This window comes from Diorhabda sublineata, chromosome 6 (assembly GCF_026230105.1).
Source record: "Diorhabda sublineata isolate icDioSubl1.1 chromosome 6, icDioSubl1.1, whole genome shotgun sequence".
In the NCBI taxonomy this organism is placed as follows: Eukaryota; Metazoa; Arthropoda; class Insecta; order Coleoptera; family Chrysomelidae; genus Diorhabda; species Diorhabda sublineata.
In genome coordinates, this window is record NC_079479.1 from 31,739,586 (window position 1) to 31,762,549 (window position 22,964).

Consider the following 22,964-nt stretch of genomic DNA (forward strand, 5'->3'; position numbering starts at 1 on the left):
TCTACCTAGTTTACCTAATTGAAAATATAGTTTTCTTTGGCACTCTACAGTTGTAGATACTGATTTCTTGAATGGGTTCGTTAGTTGTCAATTGCCATCTTACCATTGAAAATGTTTTGAATGTTGATTTGATTTAATTTTCTACTTTTCTCTTATGATAAGTACATGCGGTAAAATGGCTTCTGCTAAAATTATTGAGTTAGATGAGACCAATACTTGTAAAATGTGATTTATGGGTTAATTTGTATTTAAATATCCTAATATTTTTTATTTGTAGTTGCGACAATGCTTTTGCGAAGTATTCCTGCCCCAAATGTAATATACTGTATTGCTCATTAGATTGTTATCAGTCAAATTCACATTTAGAATGCAGTGAAACTTTTTACAAAGCCAATATTTTGGAAGAACTCAATTTAAACAAAAATGACTCTGAATCAAAAGAAAAGATGTTACAGATTCTGAAAAGATTTCATGAAGGAAACCAAATATTGAGCGACGGTGATGAATCCTCAACTGACTGCTCGGGTATTACATTCGAAGATATATTAAATTTAGAGTCATTTTCTCCAGATGAGCTCGACTCTGATGATAATGAAGAAGAATTGCTAGATATTGGGGAAAGATTAGCAGGAATCAATTTGGACGATGCTGAAAAAGTGTGGGAAAAACTGACAGAAACTGAGAGACAAGATTTCGTATCGTTTTTAAAGTAACTATTCGATTTTGATATTTCTGTGAAGTAGAGGAAAATGCTCTCATCAACATTTTTTATTTATATGTCCACATCATATAAGTATCCAAAAATAAAATAGAAAACAATGAATAACTGAAATACATACATTTGAATAGATTGTACAGATCCAATATTCATTTTTTAGATCTGAAGATATTGCTAATTTAATACCATCCTGGCAACCATGGTGGTTATACCATAGTAAAAAAGTAGAGGTTGTTGAAGAGAGTGAAGAATATAAAAATAACTGTCCAAAATTATGTGATATTAAAGATTTCTCGGCATTAACGGTAAATTGTGATTATTTACATTTTGTTGATCATCAATTGGTTGTTTTTAGTATCAATATTGATAAAAGATTTTATTGCTTTTCATAATATTCCATTCTATGTAGTTTTTAGAGGTTGTTGAAACCATTAGCTACACAAACAACTTTGAAAGGTGGAAATTGTTTATTCACTAAACTGTAAATTCAATTGTCTTTAGCTAATTTTGGAGAGTAATAAATTTTATGAAATTGAAAAATGATTTACCAATAGTCGATTTTCTTTTGATATTGTAGGGGAATTTTTCCCATTTTTATTACAAATGTTGTATTGATGTCACTAAAGAGACATATACTTTTATTTTTAACACCAATCAAAGATAGTTATTCCCAGTTGCATATTTATTAGTTACAAATCTGTAGTCTTTGGTCAGATTAATTGAAGCACCAAAAAAATGACAAAAATATAATTTGAGATCAAAACTAGATCTTCAAGGAGTCTATAATCTATGTAAACATAGGTTTTTAAATTCATCTTAAAACATGGCACAAAGACATGACTTGAAAAATCTGCCAATTAAGACAACTGTATTATTTAACCCTTCAGATGGAACATGATTTTTTTGCATTTTGAAGAACATGCATCTCACATATGGATATAGGAATTTAGCTTCTTTTTTGTGAAATCACTCAATATTTTAAGGCATTTATATTTCCCATCTAATTTTTTTTATTAATTAGCAAATAAGACGGTTAATAGGTAATTAATAAATCAAAACAGAAACTTATTAATAATAACATTATTTATTCTTTAAATAGAATATGAAATATAAGTGTTGCTTATCAGTCAACTAGAAGAGTTATAGTACAATAAAAAATGCCAAATATCAGAAAGAAATAATTAAACCAAATAACAATTACTAAAGGCTGAGAAACCTCGGAAACCCTATCCCTTTACTTGCTTCCTACCAGCAGGGTTATTTAAATAATACTCAGTAAACCAACACCTATAACAACTGACAGAACAGGATGTGTTCAGTCAGGATATAATTCTAATCTTGATCGCACTGGTGTGTGTAATGTGTACTGCGAATGTTAATTTGTGAGATATTTGCTCTCGACTTAACCATAAAGTAATAATTGTTTCACGACTGATTTTATCTGTAAAAGTTTCTATATTATTTTATTATTTCAGTCGAAAACTCCTGCAGTGTGTATAAAGTATAATTTGATCAACATTCTGACTGCTTATGCTTTCACAGTCAGATATTTCAATGGAGAACATTTTGATTTTCCAAAAGAATCTGTTAGTTGTATGGTGACCATTTCTTTGACGTTGAAGAGGGACCAAAAGTTTGAAGATTTTGAAACTGCTGTAAAATCCGTCGAAATGGAATGTGTCAATGTGAGAATCTCATTTATTTCAATATATCAAATACAATTTTTTTAATATTGTAAAATATGATGATTGATTTTTATATTAGTAATTGTGCTGCATCTATTCCAACTAGTCTCATGCCCTCATGTCCAGATACAATTTATAACTTAAATGTTTAAATAATAAAATAAGTCACTATATTTCTTCACAACAAACAATTTTGTTTTCATTTATTACTTGAGGTCTATAACTAATATTGAGACATCGTTATATTTTTACAGAGCGACTGGATCGTGAGTGATAGTGAAAATATTCAAACAATGAGACAGGATATCAATAATATTCTAAATGGACCTAAGAAATCAGACGCAACGTTTTATATATTGTGCGCTTTATCTGATCTGAAGAACTTACTAGTCAAATCACTTCAAACATCTGAAAATGACGAAACCACCGGTGGATTTTCCAAACAATTCACCAACGATCATTTTCCTTCAGTTAAGCTAGAAGAACCCGATAAAGTTAAACATCACGTAAAAAAAATTGACTACTTTTTATCTTATGCTAAGGATAAATTTGAAGCATAAAATGTGAGAATAATGTTTTTATTTTTGTTTGTTTATAAATTAGAGGTCAATTTAAGTTACATCATTGTAATTTATTCGTGAATAAAAATTATTTTTGATTAAACTTTGTTTATTTTCTACCAAAAAGAATAGGAAGTACAAGAGGAAAATTATTTGAACCAATTATTAAGTGAAACAAAGACTACAACCCCTTACATATAGAAAAGCCAAAACACCTTTCAGTGAGAGGTAGTATAAAACAAGAAAAAGCTTATGAAAGAGCTAAAAAATTAGAACAGGCGAAAAGGGTCCCATGGGAACTAATAAAATAAGGTTGATTGAAAAAGAAATTAAACCTCTCTTATTTGGTTCATGGTAGTTTTGATTTCTTCAATTTTTTATGTTTTTTGAGGTGCTGAATTTGAATCTGAGGTTTGCTAACGAAATTTCGTGATGGAACATTGAAGCAAATACATAAAAAGATAAAACATCTCATGTTTTGGTAGTTTTCTGCTTACAAATCGGAAACTATCAACTTTTCGTGGAAGACTTTTCTATATAAAATGAAAGTACATAAAATTCCCTACAAATTTCACTATTAAAGCTTTTTTCTCCCTCAAACCGTTTTGGCTCAAACTATAGTTGAAAGGATAAGGTAATTTAAAAAAAAGATGATGTTCCAAGTTTAATGAAGTCCCAAATTGTACAAATTTAGTTGCGAAAAGGTAGAAATTCCGACGATTTTTTCACTACACTTTTTCCATTCCCTAAACATTAGTTTATTTGCAAACGTCTGTCATTTAATGAATAATTGCTCCTTCCAATATAATCTAGACTAGTTTAAGCTATTATTCATCTCCAGTACTAAAAAACAGCATTTTCAATATCACATATCTTAATTCTCATTTTACACAAAGTTACAAAAAAGTGCTTCCATTCAATTTATGTTGTATTTCGTACACAGCGACAGAGTATAATTATAATCTTTGGCGAAAAGTTTCTGAGTGTGCACTTTTATTAAACAGTCATGTATTAGCCCGATTATTATATATTTGTTTATTAATAGTTTTGTTGAAATAATTATAGCTTTCAAATAAGAATTTAATCCTACTTTAATAACTTCTAGGGCTGTTTTTACAGTCTTTCCATTCGCTACTAACGCGCCATCTCAATTCTCCGAACTTCGAGTCCTTTGACTCGAATAAGAGAAGATTCCCTTAGAAGTAGAGGACGCTGACCTACAGGTTGCGCTGGTCGGAGAATATTAAGGGGATAGTTTGCAGTTCAATGACATTTGCTAGGGACTGTGCATAGTCACAATTATTTAGGGAGGTCTATATCCAGCAGTGGACACGATTGGCTGTTTGATGATAAAGAATAATGATAATTGTATAGAACGAACTTTAACGAAATTTTGATGATACAGCGTTTCCTTTTCCGTAACTCACATGTAGCTACAAAATGCAATTGTTAAAGTCGAATTGTATCCGGTTTTATACCAGAAATAATTTCCTAATATTCCTTTATTCCCAAGAACAAAGTGATAACTTATTATTAAATACAATAAAATAATATAGAAAACAAATAGTTCATATTTATTTATATGCACATTGAAATAGAATATCTCCCCAGCAAAAATTCAAGAGGCAAATGGCAATGTGTCAACCTGCTTGCCAATTAGTACATTATTAATTCGAAGGGTTATTTTTAAACAGTATGAAGTGATCGGGTAACATCTAATCATTCTGTCTGATCAATTTCACGTAATTATATTTTTTTCTCACGGAAAAAATAATGTCGGAAATTAAAGAATTCGAGAGTGTGGATAGCGCTTTAAGACAATTACCTAAAGAGGATTACGATAGAGTTAGAAAAATTCTTTACGGAAATGAAACACAGTAAGTTATGAAAATTCTTCATTCATATTTTCAATATTAAGTTATTTCAGTTTTTAATTTTTCATCAACAAAGCAAATCTACAATTTTAGATATTTCTATATAAAAAAAGAGTTTAACTTTCTTATAATAAATATAAATATTATTTCCGTTTCCATGATATAAAGTACACGGTGGGATCAAAAATAAGATGAATAATTTTATTAAAAAGTAGTGTCCTTGGTTATCTATACATTTATATCAATAATAAATCCATGACTGGAAGAATTATTGAAGCGTGACGTGGGTTCTTATCGTTATCCTTTTAGCATATTTTTTATTTTCATATCAAAAGTCGAATGGTGTTATATTTGGTAAGTAACGTGGATGTGAATATACAGAAAAACTTCTATCGTATTGTATTATAATAGTTTACAGTTGTTCCTCCTCGTGGAGAGAAGTCTGATCGTAATATACCTTCACAATTGAAGAAAGCAATGATCATGACCTTGATGTTGGACTTTGATTGACGGTCCTATCTAAAGTGAAGCTAATCACTGACAGAAAATTATAATCATCTGTTAAAAAGCGTTTTACAGATCGGTACAACTTCTTTTATAATATCTCAGCCGTTGAGTTTGATATCGTATCATTGGAAACCGAAGAAATACTAAAAGTCACATAGGATCATGACTGGTATGGAAGTAAATTGTTGAGAAAATTTCCAATGTGAAATTTTTTTACTCCACTCAAACTATCCAATGCAAAGCTTGTTAATACTAGCTGTGGTTTATCTAGCTCTTGACAGAAATGTCGTGTTTTGAAGTACACTATCTTCTATGTTATTGATTCGTTTTTTGAAGTATTGGCAGGATTTATTTCCTCCTTTCTTGTTAATTAACGCTCTTTCTATATTAAGCGTATAGTCGTAATGCCATTCTTTTAATCGTTTATTACGTAGAAAGAAGTTTCACAAGTGCTGTGGAGTGATTTTGATTTATTTTTCAAAACTTCTGATATAATCCATTAAAAAAATTGATGTCGATCATATTTGATCATAGCCAAATAAAAAAAGGATAATAAAAAACGTTTCATTAACACCAGTATCCACGATTTTTATTGAAATACGGTTCTCTATGAATAAAATCTATTTCAAATATATTCAATAAAGTACTTCAACTGTACTTTGACTGCCCCATTAAACTTTCAATCTTGTTGTACTTGTAAGTGTATATAATATATATATATATATATATCTAATCTATATATATATATATATATATATATATATATATATATATATATATATATATATATATATATAGATTAAATATGGGGTCAATATTGTTTTAGTGATATTGAGGTTTCGGAAGAATCCAAAGAATTAGCTTCCAAATACAATATTGAGTTAGTAACATGCGGTTTCAACTGTAGAGATGAGCAGTTACGGAGTCCTAAAGTTGTTAGAGTTGGACTCTTTCAGCATAAATTAGTACCGTTTCCTACTTCTACTCCTATTCAGGAGATGAAATACGCCCTCTTCAAGTTTGCTAATAAAGCAATAAGAATAGCAGCTAGAGGAGGAGTGAATATTTTCTGTTTTCCGGAAACTTGGAGTAAGTAGATATAGACTACAAATATATTACGTGTTATTTTGTATTTCAATTATACACAAATGGAACTGACACATTAATTTATGATAATTTGGATAATAGTCATGATAATATAAAATGCTACAGCATTTTTAAAATTACTTAACTTGGATATTTATTCGGAACATTCAAAGATGGTCCCAGACGTACTTGGCATTCCTTCGAGATGGCGGTAGTTGCTTTGAAAAATAACACTATTAGAATTTATACAAACTGTATAGTTTGAAGTTTGAAGACACCAAGTTGTTTAGTATTTGTTTGGCAGTCATCAATAGTGGACGTTCTCAGGGAATTTGTGAACATGGAAAAAATTGATCATCGTTATGTGACTTATTGAACATCGCTGGAAAAAGTGTATGACGCTAATAGGAGATTACGATGAAAAATAAAATTTTTGTGTTTTCTTTGTTGGGTCAGGTACTTCTGGGAACATCCTGGTATATGAAGTCGAATATTCACCCTTAAACGTAATTCTGAAGTTACTAGGTTTAAAAACCATGCTTTTACCTTGACTGTTTTGGTTTTGCTGAATGTATGCATTTCATTTTTGAAGAACTGGACGATTATGATGAAGGTATTATCAACATTATCGATTAATTAAAAACTAATGTTGTATTACCTAGAATGTTCCATAGTTTTGGTTAGCTCAAGCTCGTTTGTAGCATCCTCTGTTGTAAAATTGTGCTTAAAACCACGCTATTCGTTTTGAAACTCAGTTTATTGGCCCATAAAGAATAATATGGAAGATGTTTAAAAAATTGATGACAAGCTTTGATAGTATCTAACATATTTTTACATTGTCTTGACGATACTTTCAGATTTGTGGTACTTTTGATATTTTGTATTGCCCAGAGTGCCCTGTATCAGAAAAGATGTGAGTTTTCTTTAATTTTTAGATATGCCATACGCATTTTGTACTAGAGAAAAAACTCCATGGTGTGAATATGCAGAAAGTGCTCAATATGGCCCAACGACTAAGATGCTGCAAGAGGTAATTGTACTATCGAAAAAACTCTATAATCTATATATAAAATGCTTTGTTAGTACGTGAAGACACGGTTTTCTCTATCACCAACGACCTCAGACAACTTCCCGTTAGGGTGGAAAATACCCCTTGGTTTCCAGGTTAAAGTAAGGGAGTAAGAGTAAGCACAGTGGGTGCTTGTGAGTGACGAAAATGTGAAAACATATATTTTTGACCTTTTCTAATGTATGAGTACTTATAAAAAGATCTCAAAATTTCTGAAATGGTCTAGAAAGTTGTCAACTATTATAATCGATTTAGAATATTGTGGAAAGTTCTAAAAATATCTGGAAAGCTCTAAAATTGCCTAGAATACTCTAGAAAGCTGTAGAAATTTCCCGATTGATCCGGAAAGTTCGAAAATGAGTGCAATTTATTATGATCTATTTAGAATGCCCGAGAAAGTTCTAGAAATTTCTAGAATGATCTAGAAAGTTTCAAAATGAGTGCAATATATTATGACGATTTAAAATGTTCTAGAAATCTGTAGAAATTTTTTGATTGATCTGGAAAGTTCCAAAATGTGTTATTATTGATCAAAAAGAACTAGGTCAAAGTTATGTACGTCTAAATGTTCTAGAGTGTTCTGGTACTAGAAATTTCGGGGTCTGATACTGTATATTTATTTCATATCTATCATTTTTGGATAAATTTCACTTTTGATGAATTTTAGTTGGCTCAAATCCACAACATGGTTATAATTTCACCAATTTTGGAACGTGATGATATTCACAATGATTCTATTTGGAACACGGCAGTTGTAATCGACAATCATGGAGATTATTTGGGAAAACAAAGGAAGAATCATATTCCTAGGGCTGGTGATATAAATGAGGCTATTTATTGCAGTGAAGGCAATTCGGGACATCCCGTCTTTGAAGTAAGGTTATAGCAATTGTTGAAAATTAATTTTTTTCTTTATAATTTGTTGGATAAAGCAAACAGAATATTTTTTTGTTAACAATTATGTTGATCGATTACAATACAATCGATCTAATACAAAAAATACTTAAATTCTTTCCATTAGTTTCCATTAATAAAAATAATTAAACTGAGAGTTTCTATCTTAAGCTGCATACTAATTAGAATAGAATAGGGAATGTCATATGCTCAATTAGCAAGACATTAGAGAGGGAACCGAATCTGCGCAATTTTTAATGATAATTTTGGTTAGGTTTGTTCCCTAATATTGTTGAGAATTCTATTGAATCTCAACGGCTTCCGCTTTCTAAAGCGACGCGATTGGTTTGAATACAATGCTCAATCTTCGAAACAAAAAACGCGAGTAAAGCTCGTGGACCAAATAAAACAGTCCACTCCGATGTTTGACAGTATTTTTTAGATACTGAGGAAATGTTGGAACACACCGATGACACACGTCAGTTACCAAAAATCGATGTGATACTGCATTTCCTTGAACTTTAATAAATACTGTTAAATATCGCAATGACCTAGTTTCTGTGGCTCACTCTGTATATATAAGAAAAATCAAATATTCGATAAAGTAGACGATGATTTTACATATTTTTTTAATAGACTGAATTTGGAAAGATTGGCGTATGCTTCAGTCGTCACCATCCAATCAACTCATTAATATTTGGAGTCAATGGGGCAGAAATAGTTTTTAATCCAGCTGCAGCTGTAAGTATTAGATTACCATACATTTACTCATAGTATTTTGTATTGAAATTTCACTAAAGCTCCGCGAACTTAGCACCTCATGTGCGGAATTTCGATTGACCAATTATACCATTCAGAAATTGGTCATAAAATGTCAATTGGTTTTATTCATTGGTCAGCGTTAGGAAATTTTTTATTATGGGTTGAAGCTTTACAAGGTCATTGAAAATTTTTAGCAGCTCATTCATGAAAAAAATAAAAAATTTCACTTTTGCTGCGTTGGAGAAGCATTCGCTGATAATTGGTCAGCTTATATAATTATTTGGTCAGTTGTCATTGTCGTAACGCGCATGATTTGTGCCGGTACATTACCATGAAAATCAATTATAAAATACCTTTAACACGTGGCATCCCCGTTAAGAACAGAACATTGGCTTGATAGACCAATTAAATACTTCGACGTTAACATGAACCGGAAGTTGTGATCTAAATCATATTCGTCGGTAACAATAAAAACTATAATTCAAGCTCTCTCAAGCTTATTACTGCAGGACTGTACTTTGTTTAACTGTAACTCAGTCGGCTGAACTAATCCATGAATTTTACTCAAGTTCTTTCTAATAGGTTTAGGTTTCAGTCAAATAGTTTTTCTATTTCCTTTTTCGTTGCCTCATTTATTCCTCTAGTTGATTGACAGTCACAATTTTAATCATCCTGACATTTTCATTACGGAATAATAATATATCATCACATGAGACGTCAAATAAAAAATAAATCGTCACAGAATAATGGGTTTCAGCCCAAATATTCACTTTGTTACAACCATAGTAACGTTTTATTCTTTCTTCAGTCATATGAACTTTTTGTATCGAACAGGTCTTTTCATTTTTTAAAAAATTCCTCTGCGCTCCGCACAGTCGTCAATTTTTTTTCGAAAACCCGAGCTTTGTCTTGCCTTTGACATTTTTTTTCGTATGTTTCGTGATTTTTTCAACGTCTTCATCTGATTTCCTTGAAGAGCACAATAGGGGGAGCCAAGAACTCGGCCCGCTAATTTTTTTTTCGTTATTACAGAGAGAAAGCAAAACTTTTTATGACCAATTTCTCACTTTTCAGATGGTTTAATTGGTCCATCGAAATTTTATACAAGGGGTGCTAACATCGCTGATCTTTTAAAAGTCACAGTTATTTAATAGGAGATGATGAAGTTAAGTGAGTCGATAATCAACAAAAAATTCTTCATTGCTGGTATCTACGCGCTGGAGATTAATTTCATCATTCAGTGTTTTTTGTATTCACAAAGATTTTTCACCACAAAAATCGTGAGAAAAGAACTTTAAAATGTATCCGGTAGTTTTATTGAACATATTTAGTGAACTAGAATCAAATTTCAAGCCGGAAGACTTTCAAAAACTACAATGAAAAATAGAGACGAAAATCAAATTAAATGACTAGCCAAAATGATGAGCGAAGCGTAAGGCAGTGAAGTAACAGATTCAAACTGAAGCTTTCTTTGAATATTTTATTAAATTCTTTACATACTCGTAATTCTAAGCACATGTAATTAAAATATAGTAACCAATCCTAACTTTATTGTCTTTACTTTCTTGGTTGACCCATCAGACTTGAGGATGTTCTGAGATTACTCAGTGAAAATGAAGCTACTCTGATTGAGTTGAAATTAACCGATGGAGAAGATTAAAATCGTAGAGGTTTGAAACTAAGCGTGAAACACATAAAAAGAGGAAATATAATAAAGGGAGGATTGAGGTTGCTTCTTGGACCCTTTTTATTTGTTACATTTGAAATACATAAAACATTTATTTATCTCCAACTTTTGCTTATTCAAGAGATATTCTTTGTCCTAATTTTTGGTAGGCAGGATCTTTCAACGAACCGCTTTGGTCGATTGAATCTAGAAGTGCCGCTATTGCTAATGGTTATTTCACGTGCGCCGTCAATAGAGTAGGAACAGAAGTGTTTGAGAACGATTTTACCATGGGCGATGGAAAACCTCCTCATAGAGAAAGCGACTATTATTTTGGATCCAGTTATGTTACTGCACCTAACGGTGTTAGAACTCCAGTAAGTTATACATAATTATCTGTAAGGTGTACAATTTTCACCATGTATTTATTGTATGTTACTCGATTGGGTAATTTTATATTTGGGAGACATTGAAACTAATCGATAAATTAATTTCTTGATATATTGCCTTTCTCGTACTTTAAGGGGTCTAAGAGAACGACAGAATTATGGAAGCGGTGCCACTAGAGACACAAAACTCTAGTTTTTATTCACTCGGGCGCATTCGTGTTTTCCTGCGACGATAAACTCTGCAGGTGTCACGTGCTGTGCAACCACAAAATGCTCTTGGATTGTTGGAACCGTAGAAAATGCCCTCAAAAAACTTCAGCGTGGCGATACAAGGTATCAAAAGAAATTTGGATACCCTGAAGCACATCGAAAAGGAGATTTAGATTAGCTAAATTCAACACTTCTAGCTGATCATTCACATAAAATGTGAAATAAATGTTACGGACAGACGAAGGTTCAGTTTTTTAAAGTTTGTTACACTATGGTTGAAAAATTTGGTGTCGCATATCGATTTAACGAAGTCGAGAAAGCTGCGGGCAGAGATTTTCTAGAAGGATCTTTCCAACAACATCCTGATTAAAGTATAAAAAAACCATAAGCGAGAAGTATCTACAGGATACTTGCGTTTAATACAACCAAGTGGATCGATTCTTTGAAACTTTGGAAAATGTTGTGATACCACAAACAGAAAAATTTTAGTGTCTAGGGAACGAAAAGTTACAGTTACATCATGGGAAATATGTGAATGCTTCAGGATTTTTCAACCCACATCTGTTTATTTTCCCTCGACGGTGTCACTCACCGCAGTTAGAAAAATACGGTCCACCAGGAGCATTTTTGAAGCTTGTGAAGTAGCTAAAGTTAACCATGTGGTAATGCTTTCCATTCCACTACTCTCATCATATGGGTTGCAGCATCCATAAGGACAAAAACGGAAGAAAGCAGCCAACAAAAAAGAAAAAGTGAAAAGAGTGTAAAAAAACTTTTTGTGTATAAAACTGACACGTCTGAATAAGGTGTTGAGAATCTTTGCGACGATTAGCTAGATAAAAAAAATAAAAAAATAACGGAATATGGTATTGTTGCAGAGGTTGCCTTAAATGAGTACATTAAGAATAGAAATTTTGAGGCTGTTTTAATAATTAATAGGTGGCCTAACGCCTAATAATGTAAAGTTAACGCTGTGAATGTTAGTCACCTAAGTAAGCATTTAATTTCTAATAAAAAGTTCCTAAAATATCAATAACTTTGTTTTTTATTAATCTTTTTCTTTAGTGGGCTCCAATTCCTCCCTTCTTCCCTAATAGTATAAATCATTTAATATTTTCTAAAGTTAAATTCCCAGAGATTGTTTGTTTCTTTAAAAAAAAATATATCCCAATAGAATACGATCTCAAAAATTAAGATTCCGTCTACCTTGAAGCTCAATTTTATTGACGATTTCTTTAGTCCGATGAATGTCAGTCCATTTTCCATTAAAAATAGTTCCAACTGTCAAAAAATTTAATGCCTTATATTGCATTGTGATGTTTTCGATGTCAGAACTTTGGTAGAGATCCACATGATCTCTGATATTATAATGAACGTATTCATTTCATGAGTTTTCATTATTCTTACATTTTTGACTATATAACTGACATTAAAAACATTATAGGGACTATCTAGGACCAAAAATGGCCTACTTATAGCTGAAATGGATTTAAATCTCTGCAGACAAGTAAAAGATCATTGGGGTTTTCAGGTAAGTCTTTCCATGAAATTTTACGTTTGAATCTAATTTTAAATTGCATATTTTTATTGCTAACATCGAGAATGCTTGCCTTGTGAATTGTCCACTCAAAACTTAACCTTAGTATGTCTAGCGTTTTACCCATATTTCATCCAGATAATAAATTTTCTTCAGGAAATTTCTTAAATTTCTTTAAAATCCTTATCTTCGTTAACTAGATACTCCCGAAATATTTGCCGTTTTTAAAATAACGTCATCAGCATTTCTGTCATCATTCTCTGGCATTTTCATTTTTATAAATATTCACAATATTTTTTTTTCACTACCATTAAAATGAAGTTTTTTAACTCTCTTCTTAGGCGAAGTATAGCTAATGTTAACAACTTCATCATAGGTCTTCCTGCCAGACATGTTTAAGAGAATTACGCAACAGATAAATATAAACAATCTCACTGCAGTTAGATAATACGATGCCGTGCCTGTACAACACTTGATCTAACGTCTTATGCAGCGATGCGGCGCTCATCCTTCTCACGCTGATTTTTATTTGTGTTAAATTATGGTGCCGCTTATTTGGACCAATAATGATGCGCTAGGGATGTTCACGTGCTGACCACGCACTGACCATTGTTTTTGTTTACTATTTTTCTTCGATATCTTCACGTACTACAGCAGATCAAAGTTAAGATCACCCCATAGCATATTCACGCTCTATTCCCTTAAGTGAAATACAGATTTGAAAACTAATAGTACAAAATATGTCTGTAAAAGAAAATCGATATCTGTGTATTAAGTTCTTATTATTTTAAGTTTATGGGACAGTTATACATGCTTTTAATCAATTTGTTATTGTGTTTATCACTAAATTTTTTATCAATTAATCTCTTTTTCAGTTGTCACAAAGATTGGATTTGTACGCTGATTTACTAAGTCGTGCTACTAGATCGGATTTTACTCCTCAGATTATACGAAAATCATGTAAACCACCACAATAATTTGTTAAATAAAGTTTATTGGTGCCTTAATGAGTTGTTTTTCTTACTGAAACCTCGCCCTATTTTCATAATAAAATAGAATTTATACGTTTTCATTTTAAGACAACTACGAAAAATCTTGATTAAATTCGAACGGGAATATATACAAACTGTACATTCTATTGAATAGGGTAGGTACTAGAGTGGTTTAAAAAAAATAGTTTTGGATAGTTTATTTACAACTTTTATTAAATATAGCTTTCAATTTTTTTATCAATATTTATAGAAGAAAAAATTGAAAATTCAAAAATTTTGTAGGTAATTTAGGTAACATTTCAGTAAAGCCGCCACATTGCGTGACGTTATAGGTATAAAATGAATACTGAACATTTGATACAAAGTAAATAGGACGAATCGGTTATTCTAAAGTATTATTCGTTTTTACGATCCTGTGAGATGTGATTATTTTGTTGCCAGGATCATTTTAATGTGAGTAAGATTCAAATTAAATTTATTTTTAATATTTTATAGTAATTAAGTTTATTATGTTTTTAATTTTCAAGGTGATTATGTGATAATGTAAGAACTTAACCTATAAAAGGTTTATTCTTATTTATACGTAACTAATACCGCTACTCTGAGAAAGTTCAAAATGTTGAATGGCTGTCGCTTTCTGTTTCATACCCTCCCGGGTCTAGTGCCCTGGAGTTTTGTACTTGTCCTCTGCGTAAGAGAATCTAGCGACTTCAGGTGTTTATTGACCCGACAGTGCCCAGACAGGACTCTTGTTAGTATTCGTGGGCTGCTCTTCCTTATGCTTATAAATTCAGCAGATCTTCTCTGGTTGTAATTTCTCAAGAGTATCTCGGCTCCTTAGTAGATTGTCTTAGTAACTAGTTTCACCCCTATCTATTTTCTTCTACAATATTTTCTCTATTGCTCTGTAGATAACACCACAAACCCATGAAGGTTTTGTCTGCTCCTATTCTATCGAGTCTGTCAGCTATTTTATTTCCTTCCACTCCAGTGAAACTATTCACATATTGAAAAAAATTAGAAATCGAAATGTTTAGTAAAAAATAGACGCAAAATTAGAAGAAAAATTTATTTTCCTTCATTCCAAATAATGAATTTTTATATAGAATAACAATGGCAGTGTTTTTTGATAACTTGCGGCTTAAAATCTGAATTTGTGGCTTGTAAAAGAAGATCTCTATATTTGGGTAGCATGTGCGTGTGCTAGAAAAAAAAAATAATAATAAAAGTATACCTAATAATCCAGATAATTTTACATGTATATACATATAGCATACTAATATGCAAAGATTATACCATAAGTCTGCATATTCATCATCTGTACATAACTTTTTGACGCATATACATAAATGTACACAAAATGGATGTTGCTCTAATTATACACTTTGTGAATATGTTAAATCTGACACTGCCTATGTTGAACGTATACAGAACGTGTTATACGAGTGCTATTTGAGTTGTCTACAGGAACTTGAAGATTTTCGTGCGATGACTTTCGACGTGGATTAAACCGATCAACTCGCTTCGATTTTTGGTGGTAAAGCACCGTCTCGATCCAACGTGTTTCGCTGGTTTTCCGAATTCAATCGTGGTCGCACTTCGCTACAAGATGAATTTCGTGAAGGTCGTCTAAAATGGGCTGTTGTGCCAGAAAACATCATTGCGTGAGGTTGAGGCATACTTAGGCATTAGTTCCACTCGCATACATTTTGTATTGCATGAATATTTTGCTGTAAAAAAGATTTGTTCGCGTTGGATACCATATAATTTGACAATCGCTCTTGTCGATTGGTGCAAAGAAACCTTGAAAACATTCAATCGCGGTGCTTCAAAATATGTATGTATAGGTTTTTTAGAAACAAGCCAAATCTAACAAAAGTTATTCACGCACGAAGCATTTTGAAGCAAATAGTCGCCTGTTTTTTAGGAATAACGGCATTAGAGCAACGTAGAACGGTTAATTCTGATCTGGGACACCAGCATTTGTTTGCTAGAAGTGTTCAAAAAAATCGGGGAAACCAATGGTAGAAGGCTCTCGCACATAAGTTAAAAAAAGTTTTGTATAGTCAAAACATCGAATTGCTTGGTCATCCGCCCTTTTTGGCACGCAATCATTTCTTCTTATTTCCGAAGTTCAAAAATAAATTGCTTGGTCAACGAAGCTGCCCTCGTATAACAAATTCAGTTAAAAAAATTATTTCAAAAGTAACCCCGAGAAACAAGTGGACTTGTTTTCAGAATTTTTAAAATCTACCTAATTAAGTGGCACTTTATAATACGATAATAATCGAATTCTTAAACAAATTCTGGTTATTTTTCAATTCACAAAAATTGGTATATCCCTTCAAATAAGAGATGGGGAAGAGTGGAAACCTTGTTCCGGTTCCGGTGATTCGATTTTTATGAACTTGATGTTGTTTGAAAGATCTTTTGTCCATCAATACAAAACATATAAATTCTAATCAATATTATTAGCAACGTGAATGCTAGAGGGCGTTGTTTCATATATTCTAGATATTGTGATTTCTTTTCACAAATTTAAATAGAAGACACACCTTTAGCCATTCTTCATGACAAATTCTTAGAAGTTTATTTATTTGGCCACCTAGAACTTGATTAAATTTTTATTTGCGGTACCAAATGAAAGATTTCGTTTACACCATTAGCCCCATAACAAGAGATCATATTATTGAAATAATACGACAAACAAAACGAAGTATGTCAATGTCAATGACTAATTTAATGTATAGAAAATGATGGACGACATTTTAAATACCTAGGATGCCACTAATCACGTAGTTTGATTATATAATTTGGTACATGGTTTATTTAACGATTTCGTCCCATTGTTAGTAATGTTAGCCTTAAATTTAAATAACGCCACATGGTGACAATAATATGAGAACAGTTTAAATTACTGCTGTTAGGCCAATACAAGAGCTTTGCATCCAGAACAAATTTTTAATTTCCGTTTGGGGCCAAACACGTTTAAAGAAATATTCTCGTCGTTGACACATTTTTTAAGATATCTCGGGACAGAAAAATTAATTTTGTTTCCATTTTGAAAACCGGCCGAACAGAACCGGACTTATACATTTTTTCATCACAAAGTTCCCACTCTCTCCCATCTCTTATTTGAAGAGATATATTATATTTTGTGCATAGAAAAATATCATATCTTCAAATACGTTCTCTAAAAGTGGACCTAAAATTTAATGATATCTTATTGGTATTATTATTATTATTGCAGATGGTAACTTTTGTTTTATTAAAAAATATTTACCCCAATTCCTCTATTATCTTTTACTTGACGGCACAAATTCAAATCAAACTCTGCTATAAGTAGTCCGTTTTTTGTTCTTGATAAACCCTAGAAGAAAAATGTGGCATTTATAAGATATAAATACTATAGATGATAGATAATATATTTATGGGAAATGTGAATTATAAGCGAATGATTAGAAAATAATTTGTGTAGATTCAATGTCCGAAATCAAAAGTGTAACGTGATTAAATTTATTCGAATACAACAAACTATTAATACTCAATGATCTACACGAACATAGTTTAGTTAATACCCAATGTACTCATATACAATAAACAAATAAGTTACCGGGGATCTTGTTCCATTTGGAGCAGTCACATAACTAGATCCGAAGAAGAGTCCGGAGTCTTTGTGATGTATTAAATTACCCTCTTCATCTTCATATTCATGATCATATATTTCCATTCCTATTCTATTTACTGTACACACGTAATAACCGTTCGCTATTGCAGCATTGCGAGCTTCAATACCCCATAGAAGTTCAGCTTCTTCGCCAATCTACACCAAAAATATTTCATTATAAATTTTATTAAAATATTTATTTGTTTACTGAGAATTAATTATATAAAATCGATAAATGTGATAACTAGGTTTAATTATTAGGTTCTTACCGCTCCACATGGATTAAATACGATTTCTGCACCATTTAAAGCTAACGCGAACCAACTCAGTGGATAATGCCTCTCATAGCAAATATTGATACCGATTTTTCCATATTCAGTCTAAAATCATCGTAAAACAAACATCAAAAGTTCTTTTTTCCATTGCTTATAAAATCTTGGAAGATTCAATTTTATATTCACGCAAGATATTGGTTTAGAGCGTCAACTTAGGTAACGTGGTACAATTTTAACTAGAGTGTCATTTTAAATTAATACAGCTTCAAAACTAAACATTGTTTAGCTTTTCAAATCGGGTTTATAGCAAAAAATTCTAAACTATATTATCAGATGTTTACTAATGTTATGAAAAATGAAATGAACTACGATATTAATATTTTATAATTTTTAATCAATAACATTAACGATATATTCATCAGAATAATTCAATCAATTAAATTAAGAATTCAATAAAGCAACCTATCGATAGAGGTGGTATATTGTAAGCGTTTTGAACTCTTATATTTGACGCTGCAGTCGAAATTATACCACGTGACTTCATTTGACTTTCTAAGCCAGCTTCGCTGGTCATCTTAAGTATCTTCCTCCCTAATATCTCATTATTTTGAAAGAAATAAGTTTTACAAACTTGTTTTGTGACGTCGTACTTTCTCACTTTGGTTACTTATAATCAAATTATATTAGATTGAAACTTCGAAAAATCTAATGTATTACCTCAAAAACAGGATGTCCACTATCACCTTCACAGTAATATGTAGGCTCATTGGAATTTTCTACACAAGGTATATGATTCCTTCTTTGTTTTCCTAAAACTCGTCCATGATTATCTATAACTATAGCTGTGTTCCAAATTCGATCCTCAAATATTTCGTCTCGTTCCAGGATTGTTGATATTATAACAATATTGTTTTCTTGAGATAGCTGAAATGTACTTGATATTCATTTAATTCTAATTTCGATATAAGAGCGAGTGAGAAATCATTTGATTTAAAACTGCTTCATGTATATTAACTACATTTAATAATTGATATTAAAATGAGCAATACAAAACATATTAAGCAAGAGAAAACTTTATTTACAAACAAAATTAACAGCGAACATGTAAGCACGTACTGAAGGACTCACAAAAGTAAAAAGGAGAAACTAGGATTGAACAATAAAAAACTCAATTCGTCGACGTTGGAGCAGTAGTATTGAAATTTCAATCGTGCTAATAACGAGAACTCGCATCGCAATCGGTGAAAATAAACTAGTGATTAGTGGAAAGTGCAGTTAAAATGTAAGTAGTATAACAATAAGTAAATAAAGTGGGAATTGGAAAATATACGAAGTCTTTAAATGTATACAACCGATTCAGGATATTTTTAAATAAATAAAGTTTTCCAATATTTTAGATAATTTTGAAAGTACAAAAAATCTCACCGACTGTAATATTCTCGTTGTCGACCCTTCTTCGGCTTTTTCCGCATATTCACTCCAAGGCATTTTTTCCCCGCTACAAAAGGCGTACGGCATATCTAAAAATAGTTGAAAATTATAATTATAATTTAACCCTTCATTGGGCGCAATAAATGGACTAATGAATTTGGATGTACATGTCTTAATCGACAATTTATACTGGTCATCGTAAAATTTGTGATAAAAGATAATGACCGATCTTCGTATTAATGCTTAGACAAAAATTTATAAGAGGGCCGTACTGCACACTCCGCCATTGTTGACATTCAGGCGTCAGTAGGCGTTGTGCTACGGCCACGTAAACATGTCTGCCATTATTGATGCTCCCGCCTATTGTAAATTGCGAAGTGTGTTCGATTTCCTATAGGCTGAAGGCCATAGTGCAGCAGAAATACATCGGTGAACGAGTCGTGTGTATAAGGATAACTTGATGAGTGATTATGTTGTGCGTGAATGATGAAAGGGGCCAAGGATGCAAATCTGTCGTTTCAGATGACCTGGTTCAACGAGTTGACAGAATTGTTAAAGAAAACCGAAGATTCACCATTACTGCTCTGTCTATGGAATTTAGAGAAGTTTCAAAGTCTGTTCATTGGCGGCAGCTTTCTTTAAAGAGGGTATTGAATTGAAAAACTTGTCCACAGATATGACAAATGTTTTGATCTTTTCGGTGATTATTTCGAAATGTAACCGTAAGTGTATCAATCTTTTGGTAATAAAATTGTTATTTTATATGAACTTGTTTTTTATTTATCGTCTATCGGAGGTTGTAAAAAAAACGCAATGTATCAGATTCTTGAATTCCATTCAAAGGGCTCCTGCTAGATACAACTAACTAATGAAACATTTTAGTATCATAATATTTACAGGTATTATGACATCGGTCGGGGAAATTTGTGCTTCAAACAGAAGGTGTCGATTTTTACGCCTCAATTTAGTAAAGTATCGTAATTAATATCTAATTGATTTACTCGATTTTAATTATTCTTTCTTCGTATATTGTTAAGACACTATAGAAAATAAAAGCTTGAAGCATGAAGAAAATATATGAAATTGAATAGAAATACATAGTTGATGTGCGAAAGGCGTTGGTATAATCGTTGTAATAGTGGAGATTCCCTTATAGCTTCTAAAGATACCAGGCATCGCCATTTTAAATAATTCAAACGTCGAGAAGAGACCTCTAAACAGCCACTAGTCCTGCCGAAAGATGATCGGTTTATTAGACGCAGTGGTTGCACAAAGAACAATTACCAGAACCCCTCACAAATAGAAGTCGATTCTAGTGGAAAGTCTTGTTGTATGTCTGATGGAAATATGGAGGTTTTATGAACTTAGAAATCATTCCAGACGGTCGAGGTATTAATGCCAAGGTACATTGTGGACAAATGATGCGAATGTATGAGATTTTAACGGAGAAATATCCAGTTTTAGTTAACTGAAAGCGGGGTTCTGTCTCAACACTACATACAGCGGAATAAAATCGAAGAACTTAGTGGTACTGAGCTTCTACCACATTCAGCATTTCATCCGAACTTCTTACCTATGTATTCAGATCCATGGTGAGTAAAAACTTGAATTCAAAAGAGATTTTGGAAAGTCTTAAAGAGCTTGCTAAAAATTAAAAACGGTCACTATTTATAAGATAGTATCTATTCTAACCTCTCAATTATATCGTTAGACAATAAATTATTTCAGGAGGGTGCTGCTTTTTGAGCATTGTTATGTTAATCTATACTACTTACTCCAAGCTTGTTGTAAACTAAATATCTTCGCTCCACCTTTGGCAGCTACTTTCACAGCATCCATTGCTAAAGTATACATTTCCGTTTTCACTTTATAAATTGGAAAAGTTAATGGTACCGGTAGCTTTTGTTGGAATAGTGCCACTCTAATTAATCGAGGAGGTCTAAGTTGTTCAACTACATGATTAAATTTATACTTAACCAATTCCAATTTGTACCTCGACGCTAGCTTCAGGCATTTCTCAGATACGTCTAAGTCTCTAAAAAAGTATTTAGTAAATTCGCCAAAGAAGTCAGTAGAGTATTATTTAAACTAAATTTCAGTCAACAATAGATAGTTTTCAACCAATACGTCTTTCAAATATACTTATTTAAACATGATATCTTTTGTACTTTTTTAGGAGTAAGGCTAGTTGGAGTTAAGTCATTCCGTGGGCTCCTTTCTCCTCACTTATCTCTACTATTTCTTACCCTGTGTCTTGCATTTTATTTCTCGTCATCTTATTCCTTGTTTTTCTCCTGCTATCTTAATTTCTTCCGTCTAACTGTACCTTCTCGTTATTCCTTTTTTGTTGTAAGTTCGTGCTTCATATATCTTCTGTATTAATGGTTCCTTCTTCGTTATCATGACGAGGACAAACCTACTTAGTTGTCCTTCATTTTGAATTGCAGTTAATTTCAAAGTTTTCTTTATAATGTTGTTCCCCATTTTGTGACATTTTTTATTTTTATTTCTATTCCTTTTTAACCAGAAAATGTATGTTAATTGCATTGAATAATGTTCCATCTTGTGTTAATGTCATATCAAGTTATTGAAAACTTTTAATATTACTATTTTTGATTCTTCTATTTTTATTTTATGTGTCTTACTCTTATTATCTTTCATCTTATTTCGTTTATTTCATTATTAATTTATTTATAGATTGTCATTTAATATGTTTAAGTTATGACTGTTAAGTTTTATAATTTTCTGCCTAATTGCTGTTATCTATATATCCGTAATTTTAAAGTGTTTTATTGTCGAGTGTATGACCTTATATTTGTCTTTTTGTTATTTTTATTTCTTGATCTAAGTCTATAGTGAATAAAAATGTGTTTAGTATACATCCTAGTTTTACTCATTTCGTTATAGCTATCAAAAATAATACATATATAAAAGATATTTGTCGTCAATTAAATTGTTTTCTAGAGGTTTATACTGGGAGAAAAAACTTTGTTTATGGAACCAAACCTGGTATATTTGAATCTATATCAATATAAAACTACAATATAATATAAATTATCTATAGTTATTAAAGAAAAAGTGTGTAAATGTATTAGAATTGATTGCCTAACTTGGAAAAATATATTTTTAAATCTTACTTACTGTCCACCGTCTCCATATAATATTCTCCACACTTGTCGGAATTCCTTGTCGGGTAATTTCTGTAAAATTGATTCAATACTGTCTACTTCTTTTTCAAGTGACATTTTAATTGAACGAATTAATGTTTTATTGCTCCAAGTAATTGTAATACGAGTCCAGACAAAAATAAATAATTAAAAATAGATCGTGTCATAGATTCTATTTCAATTATTATAGCCGGGGTTACTACTTAGATTGTCCTGGGATTTAAAACAACTAGGACATTTGAATAATAAGAAATGAATTCCTCTTTCGGTTGTGTAGAGTATGGACTGATTTGAAAAGGATACATTCTTGCTTTTATATTTGCCTAGTAGTCTCCGTGTGTTTGACTCCTGGCTTTCAACTTTTTCTGATATTCTTCCGACCTGATTACTCCAACCTCGTTTAGGTTCTCAAGCCCACCTCACACCACGTTGTCTTCCTAGCTGTTCTCTAATATCCTGACTTGTCATTACAACT

General features: G+C 31.7%; 3 protein-coding genes across 4 annotated transcripts; 2 read left to right on the forward strand and 1 right to left on the reverse strand.

The window, feature by feature from the left end:
* The first annotated feature begins 73 nt into the window (after positions 1 to 73).
* LOC130445260 (zinc finger HIT domain-containing protein 2) lies at positions 74 to 3,066 on the forward strand. The gene is made up of 5 exons (XM_056780823.1): positions 74 to 225; positions 278 to 709; positions 879 to 1,023; positions 2,194 to 2,403; positions 2,658 to 3,066. Exons 1-5 carry the CDS (start codon positions 155 to 157, stop codon positions 2,961 to 2,963), a joined length of 1,164 nt encoding a protein of 387 aa, XP_056636801.1. The 5' UTR covers positions 74 to 154; the 3' UTR covers positions 2,964 to 3,066.
* A 1,566-nt stretch (positions 3,067 to 4,632) lies between these two features.
* Positions 4,633 to 13,964, forward strand: LOC130444948 (beta-ureidopropionase-like). Its single transcript, XM_056780341.1, has 8 exons — positions 4,633 to 4,840; positions 6,171 to 6,433; positions 7,366 to 7,460; positions 8,167 to 8,373; positions 9,030 to 9,134; positions 10,992 to 11,198; positions 12,865 to 12,951; positions 13,833 to 13,964. Exons 1-8 carry the CDS (start codon positions 4,737 to 4,739, stop codon positions 13,932 to 13,934), a joined length of 1,170 nt encoding a protein of 389 aa, XP_056636319.1. The 5' UTR covers positions 4,633 to 4,736; the 3' UTR covers positions 13,935 to 13,964.
* A 1,039-nt stretch (positions 13,965 to 15,003) lies between these two features.
* On the reverse strand, positions 15,004 to 22,585 carry LOC130445285 (beta-ureidopropionase-like). Of its 2 annotated transcripts, none has more exons than XM_056780847.1 (8): positions 22,464 to 22,585; positions 21,098 to 21,357; positions 19,317 to 19,411; positions 18,609 to 18,815; positions 17,886 to 17,996; positions 17,563 to 17,772; positions 17,233 to 17,319; positions 15,004 to 15,152 (listed from the first exon to the last, which is right to left on the reverse strand). In XM_056780847.1, the coding sequence occupies exons 1-8, from the start codon at positions 22,565 to 22,567 to the stop codon at positions 15,048 to 15,050; spliced, it is 1,179 nt and encodes a 392-aa protein (XP_056636825.1). In that variant the 5' UTR covers positions 22,568 to 22,585; the 3' UTR covers positions 15,004 to 15,047. The 2 variants fall into 2 exon arrangements, with proteins under 2 accessions (XP_056636825.1, XP_056636826.1); XM_056780848.1 differs by having other exon boundaries at positions 22,460 to 22,552.
* Between the last annotated feature and the right edge of the window lie 379 nt (positions 22,586 to 22,964).